This window comes from Rhineura floridana, chromosome 11, assembly GCF_030035675.1.
Source record: "Rhineura floridana isolate rRhiFlo1 chromosome 11, rRhiFlo1.hap2, whole genome shotgun sequence".
In the NCBI taxonomy this organism is placed as follows: Eukaryota; Metazoa; Chordata; class Lepidosauria; order Squamata; family Rhineuridae; genus Rhineura; species Rhineura floridana.
In genome coordinates, this window is record NC_084490.1 from 66,170,296 (window position 1) to 66,189,427 (window position 19,132).

Consider the following 19,132-nt stretch of genomic DNA (forward strand, 5'->3'; position numbering starts at 1 on the left):
CCCTCCTCTCTCAGTTACTGGCAGCGACCTCTACATTGGGAAACCAGGTGAGCAATACCACCCCACTGGCCGCTACTGAGGAGGGGAAATAATGTATATCAGTTAAGCTGCAAAATAGAGGAAGTTAGCGTTAGAACACTGTTGGAAGAAGAAGGACTGGGACCCCCTGCCTGACCCTGGCTCCAGAGAGAGGCTGCAGTTAATTGCACAGCCTCTTGCATCAGCTCCTGGTTGGGTCAGGAAGCATAAAAGCCCAGCTGCCCTTAGGTAGCGGGTCTGCCACTGATGGGATTGCCACCAAAGGGGCAACAGGGTTGCCCTTTGGGGAGTCCCTTACGGAGTCCCAAGGGTGAGGGCGCTACCCTCTTCTATTTCTTTCTTTTGTTTTTCTAGTCAATCTGGAGGAGATTGGGTAATGGAGAGGGTGTGTGGCTCATGTGTAGTTCCTGCGCAGGGTGAGAGCGTGGCAGTGAACTGAATAATAGGAGAAAGTCACCAGATGCCTTCAGAGTGAGAGTATGTAACTGGCAGAAGGCTGGCCCTCCCTGGGTGTGAGACAGAGGGGGAGTAGATGTGCCTTGTGTGAAAAATATTGAGTGGGTCTGACTGTTCCTAATTCACGCAGAGGCCTACTGGGATAATCGGCTCAGGTAGGTTTTATTGGTGGGCTCTTGTTGGGTCCATACCAGGGGTTTAGGAGGAGTCTTAGTAAGGAGGGACATGGGTGATGCCACCCCAATTTCGGTGATCACAGGTAGAGGGAAGTATAGCCATGGGGAGATGGTGAATTACCATACAAGACGAGGGCAAGGCTTTCTATGCCTTGTTCCTTGCTGCTACTCCTGTCCTCATTACTCATCTGCTGTGCCCACTGGCTTGTGTGTATTGTTGTTTAACAGCAGATCAGTACACAATAAGACCACAATCATCAGTGATTTGATCGTGGGTGAAGGTGCCGATTTGGTGTGCCTTACCAAGACCGGGGTGCGTGAGCTGGGAGTAGTTGATCTGACCCAGCTTTGCCCACCTGGATACTCGGTGCAACACCAGCACAGGCTGCAGGGACAGAGGGAGAAGTTGCTGTGGTCTACAGACCTTCCATCTCTGTCACCTGGAAACCACTCTGTCTTGGAGCTGGCTGTAAGGGCCTGCACCTGGTGTTGGACCAAGGAGACAGTAAACTAGCTGCTGGTGTACCGTCCACCCTGCTTCTCTGACTGAGCTGGTAGACGCCATATTGGCTGTGATGTTGGAGGAGCGCAGAACGATAGTTCTGGGTGATTTCAGTGTCCACGCTGAGGCTGCCTCTATTGTTCCAGCTCAGGACTTCATGGCCTCCATGACAACCATGTGGCTGTCTCAAGTTGTCACCGGCCCAACACATAGGGCAGGGCACACCCTTGACTTGGTTTTTGCTCCAGAAGGAGGAAAGTGTGTTCTGGAGATGGGGGGTTGGATGTCACCCCATTGTCATGGTCAGACCACTTCCTGGTGGAGTTTAGACTTATGGCTCCAATCCTTCCCTGCAGGGGTGGTGGGCAGATTAAGATGGTCTTCCCCTGGAGACAAATGGAATCCACTCGATTCCTGAATGCCCTGGGGGAGTTCCCAATTGATAGAGCAGGTGACCCTGTTGAAGCCTTTATCATGCTGTGGAACAGCGAGGCGCGTTGGGCTCTTGACACGGTTGCCCCCGAGTGCCCTCTCCGGCATTGTGGAGCCCGGTTTACACCTTGGTACACCAGTGAGTTAAGGGCAATGAAACAGGCTGAAAGACGGCTAGAGCACAAGTGGCGAGGCTGATTGGGCACAAGTAAAACATCATATTCCGTATTGAACAAATTAAAGCAGAAGTGTCACTAGAAGCTAATATAATGGAACTGAGGTTATCGTACTTTGGACACATCATGAGAAGACATGATTCACTAGAAAAGACAATAATGCTGGGAAAAACAGAAGGGAGTAGAAAAAGAGGAAGGCCAAACAAGAGATGGGTTGATTCCATAAAGGAAGCCACAGACCTGAACTTACAAGATCTGAACAGGGTGGCTCATGACAGATGCTACTGGAGGTCACTGATTCATAGGGTCGCCATAAGTCGTAATCTACTTGAAGGGACATAACAACAACAGGGGTCTGTTGACATCAACTCCAGGAAAAGGACTTTTAGACCCTTTGGAGGCCCACTGTGAATTGTTTGCAAGGCACTTTTAGGGTAAAGTTGCTCATCTCCGTAGCAGTCTTGATGCCCCATCCACATCTAATGTAGTCCCCACTGAGTGCAATGTCTGCTGCACCTTTTTGGGAACAGTCTCAGTTGATGTGGTCTGATGACATAGACCAGGTGCTTGTGACGATGCAGCCAGCAACGTGTCCTGTCGACCATTGCCCTTCTTGGCTTATTAAAGTTTGCCGAGGAGGTTTGAGCGAGTGGATCCAGGGTATGGTCAATGCATCATTGCAGGAGGGAGTGTTTCCAGCCGCCCTGAAAGAGGCTGTGATCCTGAAAAAGCCCACCCTGAACCCATTGGTCTGTGACAATTACTGACTGGTCACAAATACCCTCTTTTTAGGGAAGGTGATTGAGAGGGTTGTTGAGCAGCAATTGCAGGTATTCTTGGATGAAACAGATTATCCTGACCCATTCCAGTCTGGGTTCAGGCCTGGTTATGGGACTGAATCGGCCTTGGTCACCCTGATGGATGACCTTTATCAGGAGAAGGACAGGGGGAGTGTGACCCTGTTACTCTTACTTGATCTCTCAAAGGCTTTTGATATCATTGACCATGGTATCCTTCTGGGACAACTTGGTGAGATGGGTATTGGAGGCACTTTTTACAGTGGTTCTGATCCTATCTCCAAGGTTGTTTTCAGAGAATAGCATTGGGTGATTGTCTTTCTGCCCCCTGGCAGTTGTGCTGTGGGGTGCCCGAGGGTACCATCTTGTCCCCTATACTGTTTAACGTCTATATAAAGCCCTTGGGAGTGGTCATCAGGAGATTTGGGGTGAGATGTCAGCAGTACACTGACGATACCCAGCTCTATTTCTCTATAACATCTGAATCAGGAGAGGCCGTGCAAGCCCTGGACTGCTGTCTGGACTCTGTGGTGGGCTGGATGAGGGCCAATAAACTGAGTCTGAATCCTAGCAAGACGGAGGTGCTGTGGGTTGGTGGTTCCCAAGTTTGGATAACTGGTCAGTTACCTGCTTTGGATGGGGTTGTACTGCCTCTGAAAGAGCAGGTCTGTAGTCTGCGGGTGCTCCTGGATCCATCTTTGCCGCTAGAGGCCCAGGTGACCACCGGCTAGGAGTGCCTTTTACCAGCTTTGGCTGGTAAGACAGCTGCGGCCGTTTCTGGCCTGGGATAGCCTGACCACTGTTGTCCATGCACTGGTAACCTCTAGGCTCGATTACTGTAAAGCGCTGTATGTGGGGCTACCTTTGAGGTTGTTCCGGAAGCTACAGCTAGTGAAAAATGTGGTGGTGAGACTGCTCACTGGGCAGGGTATCGCCAACATGTCACCCTGCTGCTGAAAGACCTGCACTGGCTGCCCATCTGCTACTGGGCCAAGTTCAAGGTTCTAGTCTTGGTGTCTTGGATACTTGAAAGACCATCTTATCCCTTATATACCCAGTCGATCACTGTGCTCTGCAGGTGAGGGCCTCCTCCGGATACCATCTTATCAGGAAGTCCGTTCTGCACAAGATAGGAAATGGACCTTTAGTGTGGCGGCACCTACCCTGTGGAATTCCCTCCTCTTCAATATTAGGCAGGCACCATCTCTGTTATCTTTCCGGTGCCTGTTGAAGACCTTCCTTTTTCAACAAGCCTTTTAAGTTGAGTCCTTGTTCCACTCTGTGTCTGTGTTGGAATTGCTTCTTAATATGTTTTTAATCCTTTAAAAAAAAAAATGTTTTTAACCTTTTTTTAAAAAATGATGTCTTGGAAGCTTTTAAAAAATGTTTCTAAAGATGTTTTGTTTTAATGTATTTTAAGTTCTGTTTTTATGGTGTTTTAAAGTGTTTTTAGTGCTTTTGTTTGCCATCCTGGGCTTCTGCTGGGAGGAAGGGTGGGATATCAATCAATCAATCAATCAATCAATCAGAAAGGACTGAAATCAAAAGAAAGAAACCAGAGAGTTACAGTGGATCCACTCTCCTGAACAGAAGCGGGCTGGAACTGCTTTACTATTAAATGTCAGCTTGACTAGGGAAACAGACTATGTTGAGCTGGCTGTGTTGCTCAGTATTTTCATTTTGTTTTTATGTTAAACTTTTCAAGTCTTAACTTTTTTTTTTACAGAAATACCTTCACAATAACTGTTTTAAATTGCTGCCTCACAAAAACCTTTAATAAAAGCTAAATTTGTTTGAGTTTAAGTTTGCCTGAGGTCTTGTTATTCACTGTATGCCCTCCACACTACCTTCTACAAAGTGTTGGCTGGGCTAGTAAGTAGGTTCCTGAGGTCAAAGACCATTTAGTGGAGCAGTCAGTGAATAAACATATCCTCTTGGTGTCATCTGTTTTGGAGGGACTGGGTTAGTTAGTTGCAAGTCTCCCCTCCCTTTCACAGTGCATCTTACAGCCCATGCTGTCTCTGTGCCGAAAGCACAAATCCCTTTGATGAACTAAATTATGACTATTGCTATAGTTATGAGTTATAACTTTATAAGGAGACATAAGAAAATAAACAGAAACACTCTTAAAATACACGGCTGTTTAAAACAATTAGTCTTGAATATAGCTAAAAGCAGTCCTTTAAGAATTTTTCATGTACGCTCAAACATGTGTCGTGTAATGAACAAAAAGATGCTGGAAAGGATTGCTGTTTATTATTTATTTATTTATTATGATGATTTATACCCCATCAGTCAAATATATTATCAGTGTGGCTTACAAAAAAAAACCCCTGTGATACAAGAATCGATGCCTAAGAAAGTCAGAGATCATCTCTCAGAGATCCACTTTTAGCATCTCTTTATTTTCTGTATGTGCTACTCATGATGTGTCAAAATAGCAAGAGCACAACAAGGACAGATCAGGCCACAGCAGTCTTGAATGTGCTTACTCTCACCGAGGAACTGGGATACTTCCAAGAGAGCATGTGTGAAGCAGCAATAGTAGTACATGAGGAAAGAAATCCTGGGATGTTAAAAAACCATCCCATAGCGCCACCTAGCAGAACAAATAAAAAACAACGGGATGAATTTGGGAGTAATACAACACAAAGATGCATGCTGCATTCCAGCACATTTTTTAACTGACCACACTCACAGGAAACTAACATTACATATTCATAATTGCTTTATTTAAGACTTGATGGTCTCTGTACACACTATTTTTAACTTGATAAATGTGCATATATTACTCTTTTCTTGTGTAGGGTTCAAGTGTAATAAGCGTGTATTTGTGTGTCAAATGTAATTTTCATACATATAGGAAATACTTGGAACAATACTAATTTTTCCCCAGTCGACATTTAGGAGGAAATGGTCAGTTCCTGTTGTCTCATGGAGCCATAAGAAATATGTGGAACCTTAGCTTAGAAGACTGCCACCTGTTATCAGGCAGATCAGGGATGAGGAAGTTGTGGTCCTCCCAGTTATTGCTAGACTCCAAGTTACTGCTCTTAGTCTACATCCAAGTCCCTGCTTTTGCTAAAATATCAGTTGCAACAATAAAGTACTTTATAGAGATATCAAACAGGGGAACAGCTAAGTAGGAATCAGTGTGTGAGCGGCAAGAACCCCCACCACTTCATTTTTGTCGTAATCAAATAGGCACCAACAGAGCTTACTGTAAGTGTGAGAAACCAAACCAAGCTATGAATGCAAAACAAATCCATTCAGTAAAATATAGAGGGTGAATGGATCAGCTAGAAACTGAATGCAAAACAGTACATAGTCTCCAATGCCTTTGAAGGTAACAAGTTCTGTTCCTGTAGAAAGCTGTATTGGAATTATGGCAGATCAGAGGACTGCAGTGTTTATTTAATTCTTTATTTATATATACTTATAGCCTGCTCTTCACCAAATGTTCCCTAGGCCAGGTTACATAACATATCAAAAATTATAAAGCGGATGGGGAACTTCATCATCCCTGACAATTGGCCATCCTGACCCAGGCTCATGGAAGTTGAAGACCAACAACATCTGGAGGGCCACAGGTTCTTGTTTATTTGAAAAAATAAACAATTAATTGAAATAATAAGTTAAAACCACTATGTGGTCTCTGTTACTTTCTAGATTACCCCAGAATTAACTCCCACACCACACCAACCCTCAATTTGGGAAGTGTGTGACAGACATAGAATTGGAATGGACCAAATACATTACATGTCAGGACCTGCTGGAGCAGGAACTGTGTGGAGCGCCACCATGTGAGGAACCTTTGAACTGCAGGAAACAGCTTATCACATTATTTTTATTTAACAAAATTTATACACTGCGGATACCATGGACTGCGAAAAAGACAAATAATTGGGTGTTAGAACAAATTAAACCAGAACCGTCACTAGAAGCTAAAATGATGAAACTGAGATTATCCTACTTTGGACACATCATGAGAAGACCTGATTCACTAGAAAAGACAATAATGTTGGGAAAAACAGTAGAAAAAGAGGAAGGCCAAACAAGAGATGGATTGATTCCATAAAGGAAGCCACAGACCTGAACTTACAAGATCTGAACAGGGTGGTTCATGACAGATGCTACTGGAGGTCACTGATTCATAGGGGCACCATAAGTCATAATCGACTTGAAGGCACATAACAACAACAACAACAGTACACTGCTTGATTGTAAAATATCTCTAAGTGCCTTTAGGCCCTAGACTGACTCAATCCCTCCAGCCACTGAGCCCTCGTGTACAGAAAGGAGAGTAGGATGACTTCCAGTTCCAAAAGAGCCATTCTTGAACAACAAAGTCTTCCTGAGTTCCAGTGTGTTCTTCTATTTATACTTTTGCTCTGTTTTTTCATTTCACTCTCAGTTCTGCCTCCAGATTTGTCCTCTGTTTCTGATTCTCTCTTTGGCCATGACCTCTGTCTGTCTTCTTGACCATGCTGCCTGATTTTGTCCTTTAGGTCTGACTTGCTCTTTGGTCCTAACTACTTCTCAACCCTGCCTCCTGGTTTGTCATGTAGTTCGAACTTACTCTCTCAGTCTTGACTACTGCCTGGCCCCACAGCTCCTGATGGCTGGCTCACCTCAGACTATTAACAGAAAAGGTGGCAAGCATCCAAAAGCAAAAAGAAAGAAAAAAGGGGGGGAACCCAAAATGCTTGAAAAAATATATTTATTATGACAAAAGTTGAACGCATTTCGGCCACTCTGTGGTTTGGCCTTCCTTTTGTGAGCTAGACAGGAAACTTGTTTACATATTTGGAGACTGTCCCTGAAATTTACATTATATCCTTCTTGTTATCATCATGTAAATCCATATGTTTGAAATATTAAGAGCATGATGGGAGCCTCCCCTACCTCCTGTCTCCCCACATGCACATGTGTGCTCACACACACCCATCACCATCCAGCTCAGCAGAATTATTTTCAAAGCCCTCTTAAAAGAATACACACCATCCTGTTAGTTTTTTTAAAGGTTTATTCCTGTGTTAATGTGTCTATATATGTATTAAATTAATTCTGCATAAATCTGATTTCACCCACAATGAAATGATCCAAGGTCTAGATATTATTCTTGTATATTTTGAAAAAAAGGATAAGCACTAGGGGTGTGCCCCAGCCACAAGATTCAACTTGTATCTGTAGCTTTTAGAAGCAGCCCAAACTGTTTTTAGCCACTCTGTGTCTTTCCAATTTGACTAATTATTCTGGACCCAAATTAGATCTGTCAAAAATGAATCTGTGTTTCCATTTAACAGAAGTGGATGAAATTTGCAGGCATAGGAACTTCTCTAGAGTGGATTAAGCCTGCCAAATTGTAGCCAGATACATCCAGGATTTTGTGTGCAGAGCACCTTTAAAGTTAGAATTTTTGAAAAAGAGAGAAAGTATCTTATTTTTGCCAGACTTGAATGCAAACTGCAGATATGATCATGCCTTCTGATGAGGTGAAGCCTGCCAAATTTCAGAATCATTGCTGCAGTGGTTCTCCTGCAAGGGAAGACTCTACCATTTTAGGGTGTGTACAATAGAATGATAGGAAGTGGGTTAGAAAAAAGAGCAAGGATCACCAGGAAACACTGGACTGAAGAAAATGTTGTGCATGCGCGTGCACACACACACACACACACACACACACAGCAAGGATCCTGTTAGCATAGAGTCACTGGTAGGAGGTGGGCTTCTGTCCCCTACCACAGTTTTTGGGGAATGAAGCCTCATCTCCCTGGGACAGATCTCAGGAATTAGGGGAAGGGGTGATGATAGGAGGGACATAGATCCACATGAAAAACCAGTTTTTAATATTTACTTCAACATCCCTAGACCCTCCAGTCAAAACAAAAGATTCTCCCACTTTCCCAACTCCTGCCCACTTGACCTCAGGTGTTTCCCTAGTCAGCTTGGTTTCCTTTTATTTTTTAAAGCAATTGTTACTTTAAAAATGCAGTGGGGGGAGAACCTGAGTCCACAGGGGAACCTGAGTTTAGGGAGTTCCTGATCTGATTTGGGATGTCTTGTTAGCACCTCGGTCTGACTCAGGCAAATTAAAGACTCACCCAAATCACCTCTACTGGCTTTGTAATTTGGAAAGTACACAGAGCCAATGCACCCTCTTAGTAAGAATATCCTGGTCCATGTTTCACAGTGGCTTTTTGATTAAAGTTGTTTTGATTCAAGCTCTGTCCTTCCAGATCTCAGTCCTAAATTGTTGTCTTATACCTACTTTTGGTCTGCACATTTTAGCATCCATTTCTTTGAGGGCAAAATGCACAAATTACATATTTTGATACTTTTTTTGTATTTCGTAAACCTGCTTAGGAAGCTGAAGAACTATGCTAACTCTGTGGTTTGTTGCATTGCATACTTCATCACACATAATTGCTAGCTTTGCACATATACAATTGAAAAATAAATTTATATAGAAATAGGGGCTTCACCCCTGCTCTCTTTGCTTGCCAACCCCACCTACTGTCACCAGGGCTCCCCCTCCACCCACATAGGTCACCAGCCAGCCCTCCCTCCCCACGGGTCTCCCTCCCCACTGGGTCCCCCTCCCTTCCCTCATCTGACTGACCTACCGAGAGCCAGGCATAGCTGCCACAAGGTGCCTTGTTTGCCTCCACCCCACTTACTTGTTCATTTGTTGGACAACTGCCGCCACTAGGAGACTTGTGCACTGCCACTGCCAGGTGACTCATGTGCTGCCATCACCGCTGGGCACCTTGAGCAAGTGAGTGCCATCATTGCCACCAATGCCCCGCCTCACAGTGTAATGCTGCGCATGAACGTTTCTGCGCAGACTTGCACCTGCACCTGCGTAGAAGCATGTAGTGTGATGCTTACAAAAATATTATATATAAAGACACAGCTGTCAAATGAATAAATGTAGCCCAAAGCCAGGGAAAGCCAACCAGGACAGTTGGTGGTGGAGGAGGACAAGCAGTGAAAGAGAGCAGCTGAGATGAAAAATAAGGGAAAGCATCTTAGAGATGCCAAGAATGCGAAAGACTGAACTCCAGCATTTAAAACAATTATTATTTTGTTCAATGTTCTATTTGCTAGTTAGTTGACTGCATTGATAGTTTAAAGCTAAAGAATGTGTGTGTGTGTGTTCACTAGGGTGTATGCATGTGTGTACTGTATGTGTGAAAGAGAGAGAGAGAGTGGTTCCCAAATATATTTTATCATAGTTACTCTAGAGCTTCGTTCTGGCCTCCTGTTGCAGGGATACAGCAAACCTAAGAGATCAGCTTAAGGGAGGATTTGCAACTCTGTGGCAGAATGCTTGGTTTGCATACAGAAAGTCCATGTTCAGTCCCTGATATCTCCATTTAAAATCATAAGTAGCCTGAGAAAGACCTTTGTCTATGATGATGGAGAGCTGCTGCCAAACTGAATGGATATACTGAGTTAGATAGACCACTCCCCTGGCTCAGTGGCCCAGTTGGAACAATTGTTTGTGAATAATGATAATAAATAATAATAAAGTCATGGATGAGAACCAGAGCTACACATTTTTCCTTTTGCCATTCCCCTTCTTTCATCATGCATCATCTCTCTGCAAAGATCCTTGCTAGTACTAAGCAAGAGTTCTTTTTTACATCCAGATTGGGGAACACTGACATAATGTTGGTTAACAACCCACAAAAATGAGTCGGGATACTGGGTCATTTTCCTGGTTTGTTAGTCAACATTAAGCCAGAGTTCCTTGGTTTGGACATAACTGGGAACTCTGTCGTAACACAAACCAGGATCTTTGTGTTGAAGCTGCTATGCGATGGGAAAGGAATAGGGAAGGTGTGTTTGACCCCAACAAAAATTCACAGCTTTATAAACAATGTTTTAAGAAGCCTGGAACAATCATCTGAACTGGACTAGTGTAAGAAAGGTCCATTCGTTTATTTTTTGGAAGGGGTCCATTGATCAGTGGTACCTCCAGTTAAAGGCTCTCAAGCAGCGGGATTGGAAAGGTCTATGCTCATATGTTCACAGATCCTGCCCTACTTGTGATCCTTTAAAACCCTGATTGGCCTCCCATTTTTAGCACATTTTGGATTGATCAAGGATAGTAACATTGGCTCTGCCCATTAACTCTCATAGGGTCAACCTGTATTTCAGTAAGAAAGCAGCATGTTTGTAAATACCTCAGCCTGATGAGTGACAAGCTCTCCTTTTTCCTCTTGCAGTTTCGCCTGGTTGTAAAGACAGCACTGAAGTTACTCCTTGTTTTTGTGGAGTATACTGAATCTAATGCACCACTTCTAATCCAAGCAGTGTCCATAGTAGATGAAAAGAGAGGTGAGTAGCTAGTATTATGGTATCTGCTTGTAGTTATGCTTCAAAGGAAAATGTATCATGGATTGTTGTTTTGCTAGCACAGACCTACCCTACAAAACCAAATCTTTCTCTCTATTCATACACTATTTTTTTTTTTAAAGGAACAGATTTCCAAGTTGAAAACAACACTTGTATGTTACGGACAGTGTCCCTGTGTATAAACAGGAAATTTGCTTTCAGAATGCATGGCAAATAGTGACTGGGAAAAGATGGGTTTCCCCACTCTCTTGTATTTCTCAGGGGAAAGCCCCAGTGCAGTGCCTTGCAAAAGTAATCAGACCCCTGACCAATGCTCTCATATTACTGAATTACAAATGGAACATTGCAATTTCGTTCTGTATGATATTTAATTTTGAAACACTGAAACTCAGAATCAATTATTGTAAGGTGACATTTGTTTTATGTTGGGAAATGTTTGTAAGAAACATAAAAAACTGAAACATGTTGCTTGTATAAGTATTCTGTGATGTGGAAGCTCCCAGTTTACACAGATGAAAGAAATTGCCCTATCGAGAACACAATTACCTTACCATTGGCCTCCACCTATGAACCATTAAAGTTGCTGTCACATTGACAGGATAAAAACCCCACTGTTGAAGGATCATTGGTCAGACTGTGGATCTGAAGGGAAATGAAGACCAAAGAGCATTCTACAGAAGTGAGAGATAATGTAATACAAATGCATAGATTAGGAAAAGGGTACAAAATAATATCCAAGTGTTTGGATAGCCCAGTGAGCACAGTTGGATCAATCATCAGGAAGTAGAAGCTGCATCACACCACCCAGGCACTGCCAAGAAAAGGCTATCCCTCAAACTTCAGCTCTCCGACAAGGAGACTTATGAGAGAAGCCACAGAGAGGCCAACAATCACCTTGAAGGAGCTACAGAGTTCAGTGGCTAGGAGTGGAGTAATGGTGCACCAGTCAACCATATCAAGAGCTCTGCATAACACTGGCCTGTATGAGAGGGTTGCAAGAAAGAAGCCATGACTCAAAAAGTACCATCTGAAAGCATGTCTGGAGTTTGCCAGAAAGCATGAGAGTGCCCCAAGCTGTGATGCGGCAAAAGGTTTTGTAGGCAAATGAGACCAAGATACAGCTTTTTGCCCAAAACTCAAAGCTCTCTGGGTAGTGCAAACCTAACATTGCCCATGCAATGGGCATATCATCCCTACTGGCGGTGGCAGCATCATGCTGTGGGGGTGCTTCTCATCAGCAGGGACTGGGCATCTTGTTAAAACTGAAGGAAGAATGGATGGAGCAAAATACAGGGAAACCCTGCAAGAGAACCTGCTTCAGTCCACTAAAAAACTGAAGCTTGGGAGGAAATTTACTTTTCAGCAGGAAAATGATCCCAAGCACAAGGCCAAAGCAACACTGGAGTGGCTGAAAAGATAAAAAGGTGAATGTCCTACAGTGGCCCAGTCAAAGTCCTGATCTCAGTCCCATAGAGAATCTGTGACGCTCTTTGAAAATTGCAATCCACAAGTGATGTCCAACCAACCTGGAGCGAATCTGCCAAGAAGAATGGGCCAAAATCCCTCCGACACTGTGTGCAAAGATGGTACATACCTACCCGAAAAGACTTAAAGCTGTTATTGCAGCGAAAAGTGGCTCTACTAATGTGTGGAGGTTGAATACTTGTGCAAGCAAAATGTTTCAGTTCATGTTTCTTACAAACATTTTCCAACATAAAACCAATGTCACCTTACAATAATTGATTTTGAGTTTCAGTGTTTCAAAATAAAATACCACATGGAACAAAATTACAATGTACCATTTATAATACAGTAATATGAGAGCATTAGTCAGGGGTCTGATTACTTTTGCAAGGCACTATATATGTAGAAAATGATTCAGCCCTTAGAAAACAAAACTTAATCCACAGGGGACGTTATCTCTTGTCCTTAAATTTTGGTAGGGTTTTTCTCCATTTTGGGGTTTGCCAGATTTTGCAATAGGATTTCAGTCAATCCTCAAACAGAGAGAAAGGGGTAGTATGACATGATACATGGCATTTCAGTGCTGTGAAGTGGGTTTACCATGGCACCAATAAGGTTTCATACTCTCCCCTACTTTTTTGTAACATTAAAAGCTGCCGGCAGTGGATTTCTGACTTCTGCTGCCATCCTTCTTTCCCAGAGACACTAGGAATATGTTCTGCTGCCATTTTAAGTCCCCTTCCTTCCACCCAAAAGTTAAAAAGGGGAGAAAAGTAGCAATCCTCAACATTGTGAGCCCCCTCTTCCCAAAATGGCCTTAGGGATCAAATTGACAACTCTGAAACAGCTGCTCCAAATTTGCAACCCTACAAATAGAGTGGCAAATTGGGACAACTGTTTTTGTGCATTCTTTCCCATTTCCTGCACCTGTAATTAAAATTTAGGCACCCAGCTTTTGCCAGATTGCTGGTTGCAATCCTGTGTACGCTTACTTGTGATCAAGTCCCATATGAAAGTGATAGAATTACTTCTGGGTAAATGTGGCTGCTAATCATTAATCCAGTGGATCCTTGGCTGCCCTTGGCTGTTTTGAGGCTTTACAGTAGCTACCACAGGTGGCAGCTTCTGCCATGCGAAAGAGCTGTTACTTAGTGCTAGAACATCTTCTTTGCGCTCAGAAGATCCCAGGTTGGATCCCTGTTATCTCCAGGTAAGGGTGGGAGAGACTCCCTGCCTGAAATCCTGAAGAGCTGCTGCCAGTCAGTGTAGACAGTACTGAGCTAGATGGACCAGTAATCTGAGCCTGTATAACACAGCTTCCTATATTCCTATGTTTGTAAGCCCTCTTCAGCCAAGTGATTCAAAGGATTGGTTTGCTGGTCTAGGCCTGGGAAGCAGGGTGCCTGGAGGGGTGAGAATTAAGCTTTGGGAATTTGGTCTAGGATTGGGGAAGCAATAGCAGCCTGAGGGAGAATTCAGGTTTTTTTAAAAAATCTGGAGGCCACGTCTACCCATTGATAAACAGGTGTGGTAGACCTGGCATCAGAAACACTTGGGAGTCTCAGAGGCCAGATCTTTCTACTGAGAAATGTTGGAATAGTAGATCTGGTGTCCATCACAGAAAGGCCTGGTGTATCCATTGAAAAACACAGTACATTCTTGGAGGCCCGGTCTACTTACCTTGGTGTTTGGATGATTATTTGCCCTGTGGGGGCTACGTCTGCCTGCTTTGGTAGCCCTGGTATCTGACTCCCTCCCCTCCTCCACTGAAAAACACTGGGGATTCTTGGAGCCTCGGTTTATCTACTGATAGCCTGGTTACTAGATGCTGTAAGGCCAGGTCTACTGTCACTCCACTTTGCCTTCTCCTTTCCCTCTCCCATGGGGTCCAGATACACCAGCTCTGGCAGACAACGTGTGGCTGGTTATTTTCCCTGCTGGGCCTAGCTCTCCCTTGTTTCTCACATCAAGTACTTGTTACCTCATGGGACTCCTGTTGTCCTGCCCGAACCCACTGAAGTCAGACACAAATGCAGAGATGTGTTTTTCTTCGTAGATTTAATGGAAAATTTCAGTTCAGAGTGCTTCATGAATCAGCTTACTGGTTACACAGAATTCAGTATCATTACTAGAACTAACAAGGCATGACTTCACTACACTAAGATGTCACCTGCTTTCCAACCTTATGTAAGGATGGATGGGGACCTTTCTTGTGTGGACTGAGTGTCACTGTGGAGAGCATGCTCTCAAGTGAGCACTTCTCAGAGGGACAGTTAGGGCTTGTTAAGATTACCGGCACTACATCCTCTGCATCCGAGGCAAGGGCGGCTGGACCTCCTCATCAAGGTCCTCCCCAACAGGAGGGGGGGCTGCTTGGTGGTGATGGTGGAGCAGGCAAAAGAAAGGGGTGAATGGTAGCCAGAGAGTTATCTTCCTGACTGAGTTGGGCTTCCTCGGTGGTAGTGGGATCTATAGGGGTTGAGCTGTCACTGGCTACAGCACAGGAGCTCTCAGACTCCAGCTCGGTTGTAGACACTTCACTGGTGCTTTCTTCCCATTCAAAGTCTGACTCCTCCTCTTTGTTCTCGCCATTCCGTGCCCTGTCTGTGGGGCTCATGACTCCTTGGCTGCATGTCTGTCCTCCTTTCTGCTGCTTGGAGTCCTGGACTAACCACAAAGTAGGAAGAGACCTGCCTGCTATGGACCAGATACCCCATGCATGTACACCTGCCCAGGGGGGCACATACAGAGGTCTCACACGGCATCCCACGCTCCTCTGTCGCATGCCTGTGGTGGTTGTCAGACAAAAGCTTGTATTGACAGATATATTTCAATAGATCATATCAACGTAGCTTCTGTACTACATACAAAACCCTGACCTAGAATAGGAAAATCTACAATGAGCACTGGGTTCCCCACAAACATGCAGTGCACTATGAGTGAGAGGCAACCCCTCTGTTCTTGAGACAGATGGCTGTTTGACATAAAGGCATTCAGTCATAATCCCACAAATGATAGCTTTGCCCAGTTGGCCAAGCACATACATCAAATGTCTGAGCCTATGCTTTTTCTCATATTGAGCAGAATTACTATCTCTGGAACACATCATAAGTAAGGTAAAATCAACATTTCTCATGACAGTCTAAACCCAGCTCACATTCCCTATTAGTGGGTGAACAATCCAGCACTTGGTCAATTCTGCTTCATAGTGTGAGGCCCCACTTTCATGGTCTGTATTCATACTGAAAATCAAGATCAAGTGAGGTTTTACTGTTCTGCTCTATGAGAGGTTTCTTTCCTCCTTGAGCTCACCTTAAGATACCTGTGTTATGGTTTGACAGGTGTACTGCACCACTCAAAACATCCACCTGGTGTTGTCCCTAGAGTAGGTCACACTCAGCCTGTGCTGGGAAAACAAAAAAAAACCTGTAAGAGTGGTGGCATTTTACCAACAGCCTGGGTGGGCCTTCTACTTATTCTGCATCTCTCATGTCTCTTCACAGTGCCAGATTAGAGTCAAGTTCAAAAGGGTCAAGCTCAAAAGGGTTTTCTTTCCTTGCTGATTCTGCTAAGTCCATTCCCTTGGCTGTGGTTTCACTAGATAGCAGGTAGGGACAGTGGGAATTTCATTCTTCCATTCATGTCTTCAGGGAGGCTCACATGGCATTGAACATGGTATCTTTGGCATCATGTGAAAAACTTTTTTTTCAGCCAGGTCTTCCACTATTATTATTATTTATTTATTTATTATTTGATTTATATCCCGCCCTTTCTCCCAGCAGGAGCCCAGGGCAGCATACAGAAGCACAGGGCAGCATACAGAAGCACTAAAAACACATCAAAACATCATAAAAAGAGACCCTAAAATACACCAAAACAAAACAACTTTAAAAATACTTTTTAAAAAAAGCTTTTAAAACATCTTTTAAAAAGGGTTTAAAAACATTGTTTTTTTAAAAAAAACATATTAAAAAGCAATTCCAACACAGACGCAGACTAGGATAGGTCTCAACTTAAAAGGCTTGTTGAAAGAAGAACATCTTCAAAAGGCGCCGAAAAGATAACAGAGATGGCACCTGCCTAATATTTAAGGGGCGGGAATTTCACAGGGTAGGTGCCACCACACTAAAGGTCCATTTCCTATGTTGTGCGGAACGGACCTCCTGATAAGATGGTATCTGCAGGAGCCCCTCACCTGCAGAGCACAGTGATTGACAGAGAGAGAGAGGTAGCTGTGATGGTTGTCTTTTATATATAATTACAGTTAGTTACCATTAATTGCTTGCTTGTAATAATTTTATTGGATGGTGTCACTACCAGTGGGCAGAACCAGTTTTCCAGCATGAGCCCATTGAAATGAATAGGAGTTGCACAAGAGCTCCCATTCATTTGAAAGGGTTCTTGAATATTAATTTCCTGCTCAGAATGTGCCTTAACTGTTGTATGTAGGAATTCTGTGATCATTCTTGGAGCTGGTTAATTAAGTACAGGAGTTTTTGTAGGCACCTGTTGCTTTTATTTACATTTTGGTCAATGAGTGACAATCTTTCGACACATGCAGTACACATGATTGGTCACAGTGGGTGCACCCCTAATAATTCTTAGTACAGCTTCTGTGCTACAAAAGTACATCTAAATGCAATGGAAGCCTCTGCTGACATTTACAAATTTGCCCTACAATTTTGGAGGAATATGCTAAGAGCCAAGTAAAGGTTCATCCTATAACATGTACAATATTGTCTTTATAACAAGAGCAATTACTTCTCCCTCAATTACCTGTTGTAATTATTTTGTAGTTCCTGAGCACTGAAGAATTTCCCGTGCTAACCAGCTACTTCAAAACATGTGTAGTAGTAGTAGTAGGTCAACAGCACATATAGCATTTTACAGAATAACATGATCAAGATGAGGATCTTACCATCTAAATTTAGAAGTGTGGAGTGGGTGGAGAATAGTGGGAAGGGAGAAAGGCAAGCAAGGTGGTGCTTGTTTTGAGGGTGCTATCGACATAGACTTTTCATCCTTTCCTTCCTTTTCCCTTGTGACTCCTCCTTCAGGTGCCCAGTGCCATTATCAACCACTTCTGGTGGCTTGGAGTCACATTTGCTTCAGGAGCTCTTCAGCTTGGTCATTGTGCTTGCTGCCAAAAGTTTCCCTTTATGCTTGACAATGATCTTGATGAGTATTATTTATTATTATCTGAGGTTCAGTAGGTGTATTATGTATTGGTCTGCTATTCATTTTCATGTCAGTTGCAATCTCAATCATTAAGGCCTCCTTTAATTGTCTAATTAAGGCTACAACAGAAGAATTTTCTTGTTACAGCATGTTTGTGCCAGATGTGGCAGTAGAGAGCAAGTTTGAATTTGATAGATTTGGTAATCTTTGGTTCACAAATTGAGGCTGATGTAGTAACTCCTGTTGACCACTTAGGGTTGCAGAGGCTGAGCATCCTATCAATAAATGTAGTTGCTGCTGTGCAGCCTTGTTTACTTGTTGCAGCCAGATCCGTCTGAAATCTGCTGCAGTTTTTGTTTTCTCCCCCCCCCCAACGGATCCTCCTCTGGCTTGCCCCTTTTTATTGCCCACCCCACCATCACTACCACAAGGCCATTTAAGCTTTGCATTTCTTGAGGATCCACCATTGTTTCTGCTACCATGGAAATGTTCAGGCCTTGCTGCACCACTGGCATGCTACTAACACCTTCAAAATGGTGGGTGCTACTTTTCATGCCATTGCTTTTGACACTACAAGCTGGGCTTCCCTACCTGCTCTGGGAGCACTCTTGGCATCTGCTGAGGACCTGGCTTTGGATTTATTTTCTGCTTTGGGCACTATTGGACTAAGGGACTGAAGGTACTAACCCCAAAGGAGATTTGAGCAATGAAATGAGTGCAGTTTAAACAATGAAAGAATTGATTGTAAGGGAAATCACAGGTCAGAATCAATAAGTTTCTTAACAGTAATCTGTTTCTTAAAATGATCAAGGTGAGTGAAATAATTGTAATCCTCAGAGAGGAATAATTACGTAGATAAATCAGTTGTTGAATTAGCTAGGGGAAGATAAAAATGATAGCTTTGGAGCAGGGGATCAGACATGCAACAGGGTCAGACATACATTGGCAACATGGGGAGCGAAGCTGAAAGAAGCAGGTTCAGGAAAAGTTTTCTTTATACAGAATGATCGTGAACAGTGTTAGCCCAACGCACACACATTCCCCTACACTCACAAATACTCCCACCATTAAAAACACACAATTTAGATTTAATATTTCAAACCAGCTTCCCAGTGCCAGAAGAGCTCTAGTGAGTAGGTCCTGTTCAAGCCTAGGTAGGAAAAAGAACTAATACTCCTGACATGGGCTTGGAGTGATGAGGTTTTTTCCCCTCCCTGTCAAGCAATTGGAGGAGATTGACAACCCACTTGGTGCTGGCCTAGTGCCCCCTCAGAAACAACTTTCCAGTGAGTACTAATGAATACTGTATTTTCAACATTACAGTGCTCAGCTCTTCATCCCCTTGCACCACCTATAGCACAGCTCTTGGAAATTATGTAAATATTTGAGTACCTTGCTCTTAATTCTATGCCACTCAAAACAGATTATATCATGTCTGGGGAATTCCTCTGACTGGTTGCAGGCCCAGTATTCTGTTCATCCACTCAAAGTCTTCCATTGAAATGGTGGTCCCAATCTGCAGGATATTTATCCAGTCAGCTAGAAATA

At 43.6% G+C, this 19,132-nt stretch overlaps 1 protein-coding gene across 18 annotated transcripts in view; it reads left to right on the forward strand.

Moving 5' to 3' along the window:
* Positions 1-19,132, forward strand: part of FHOD3 (formin homology 2 domain containing 3) — a 573,780-nt gene that overhangs the window by 339,169 nt on the left and 215,479 nt on the right. For all 18 annotated transcript variants that reach the window (XM_061588106.1, XM_061588108.1, XM_061588113.1 and 15 more), the window contains exon 7: positions 10,813-10,924. In XM_061588106.1, coding sequence (XP_061444090.1) covers positions 10,813-10,924 — 112 coding nt within the window. The remainder of the gene's footprint in view (positions 1-10,812; positions 10,925-19,132) is intronic.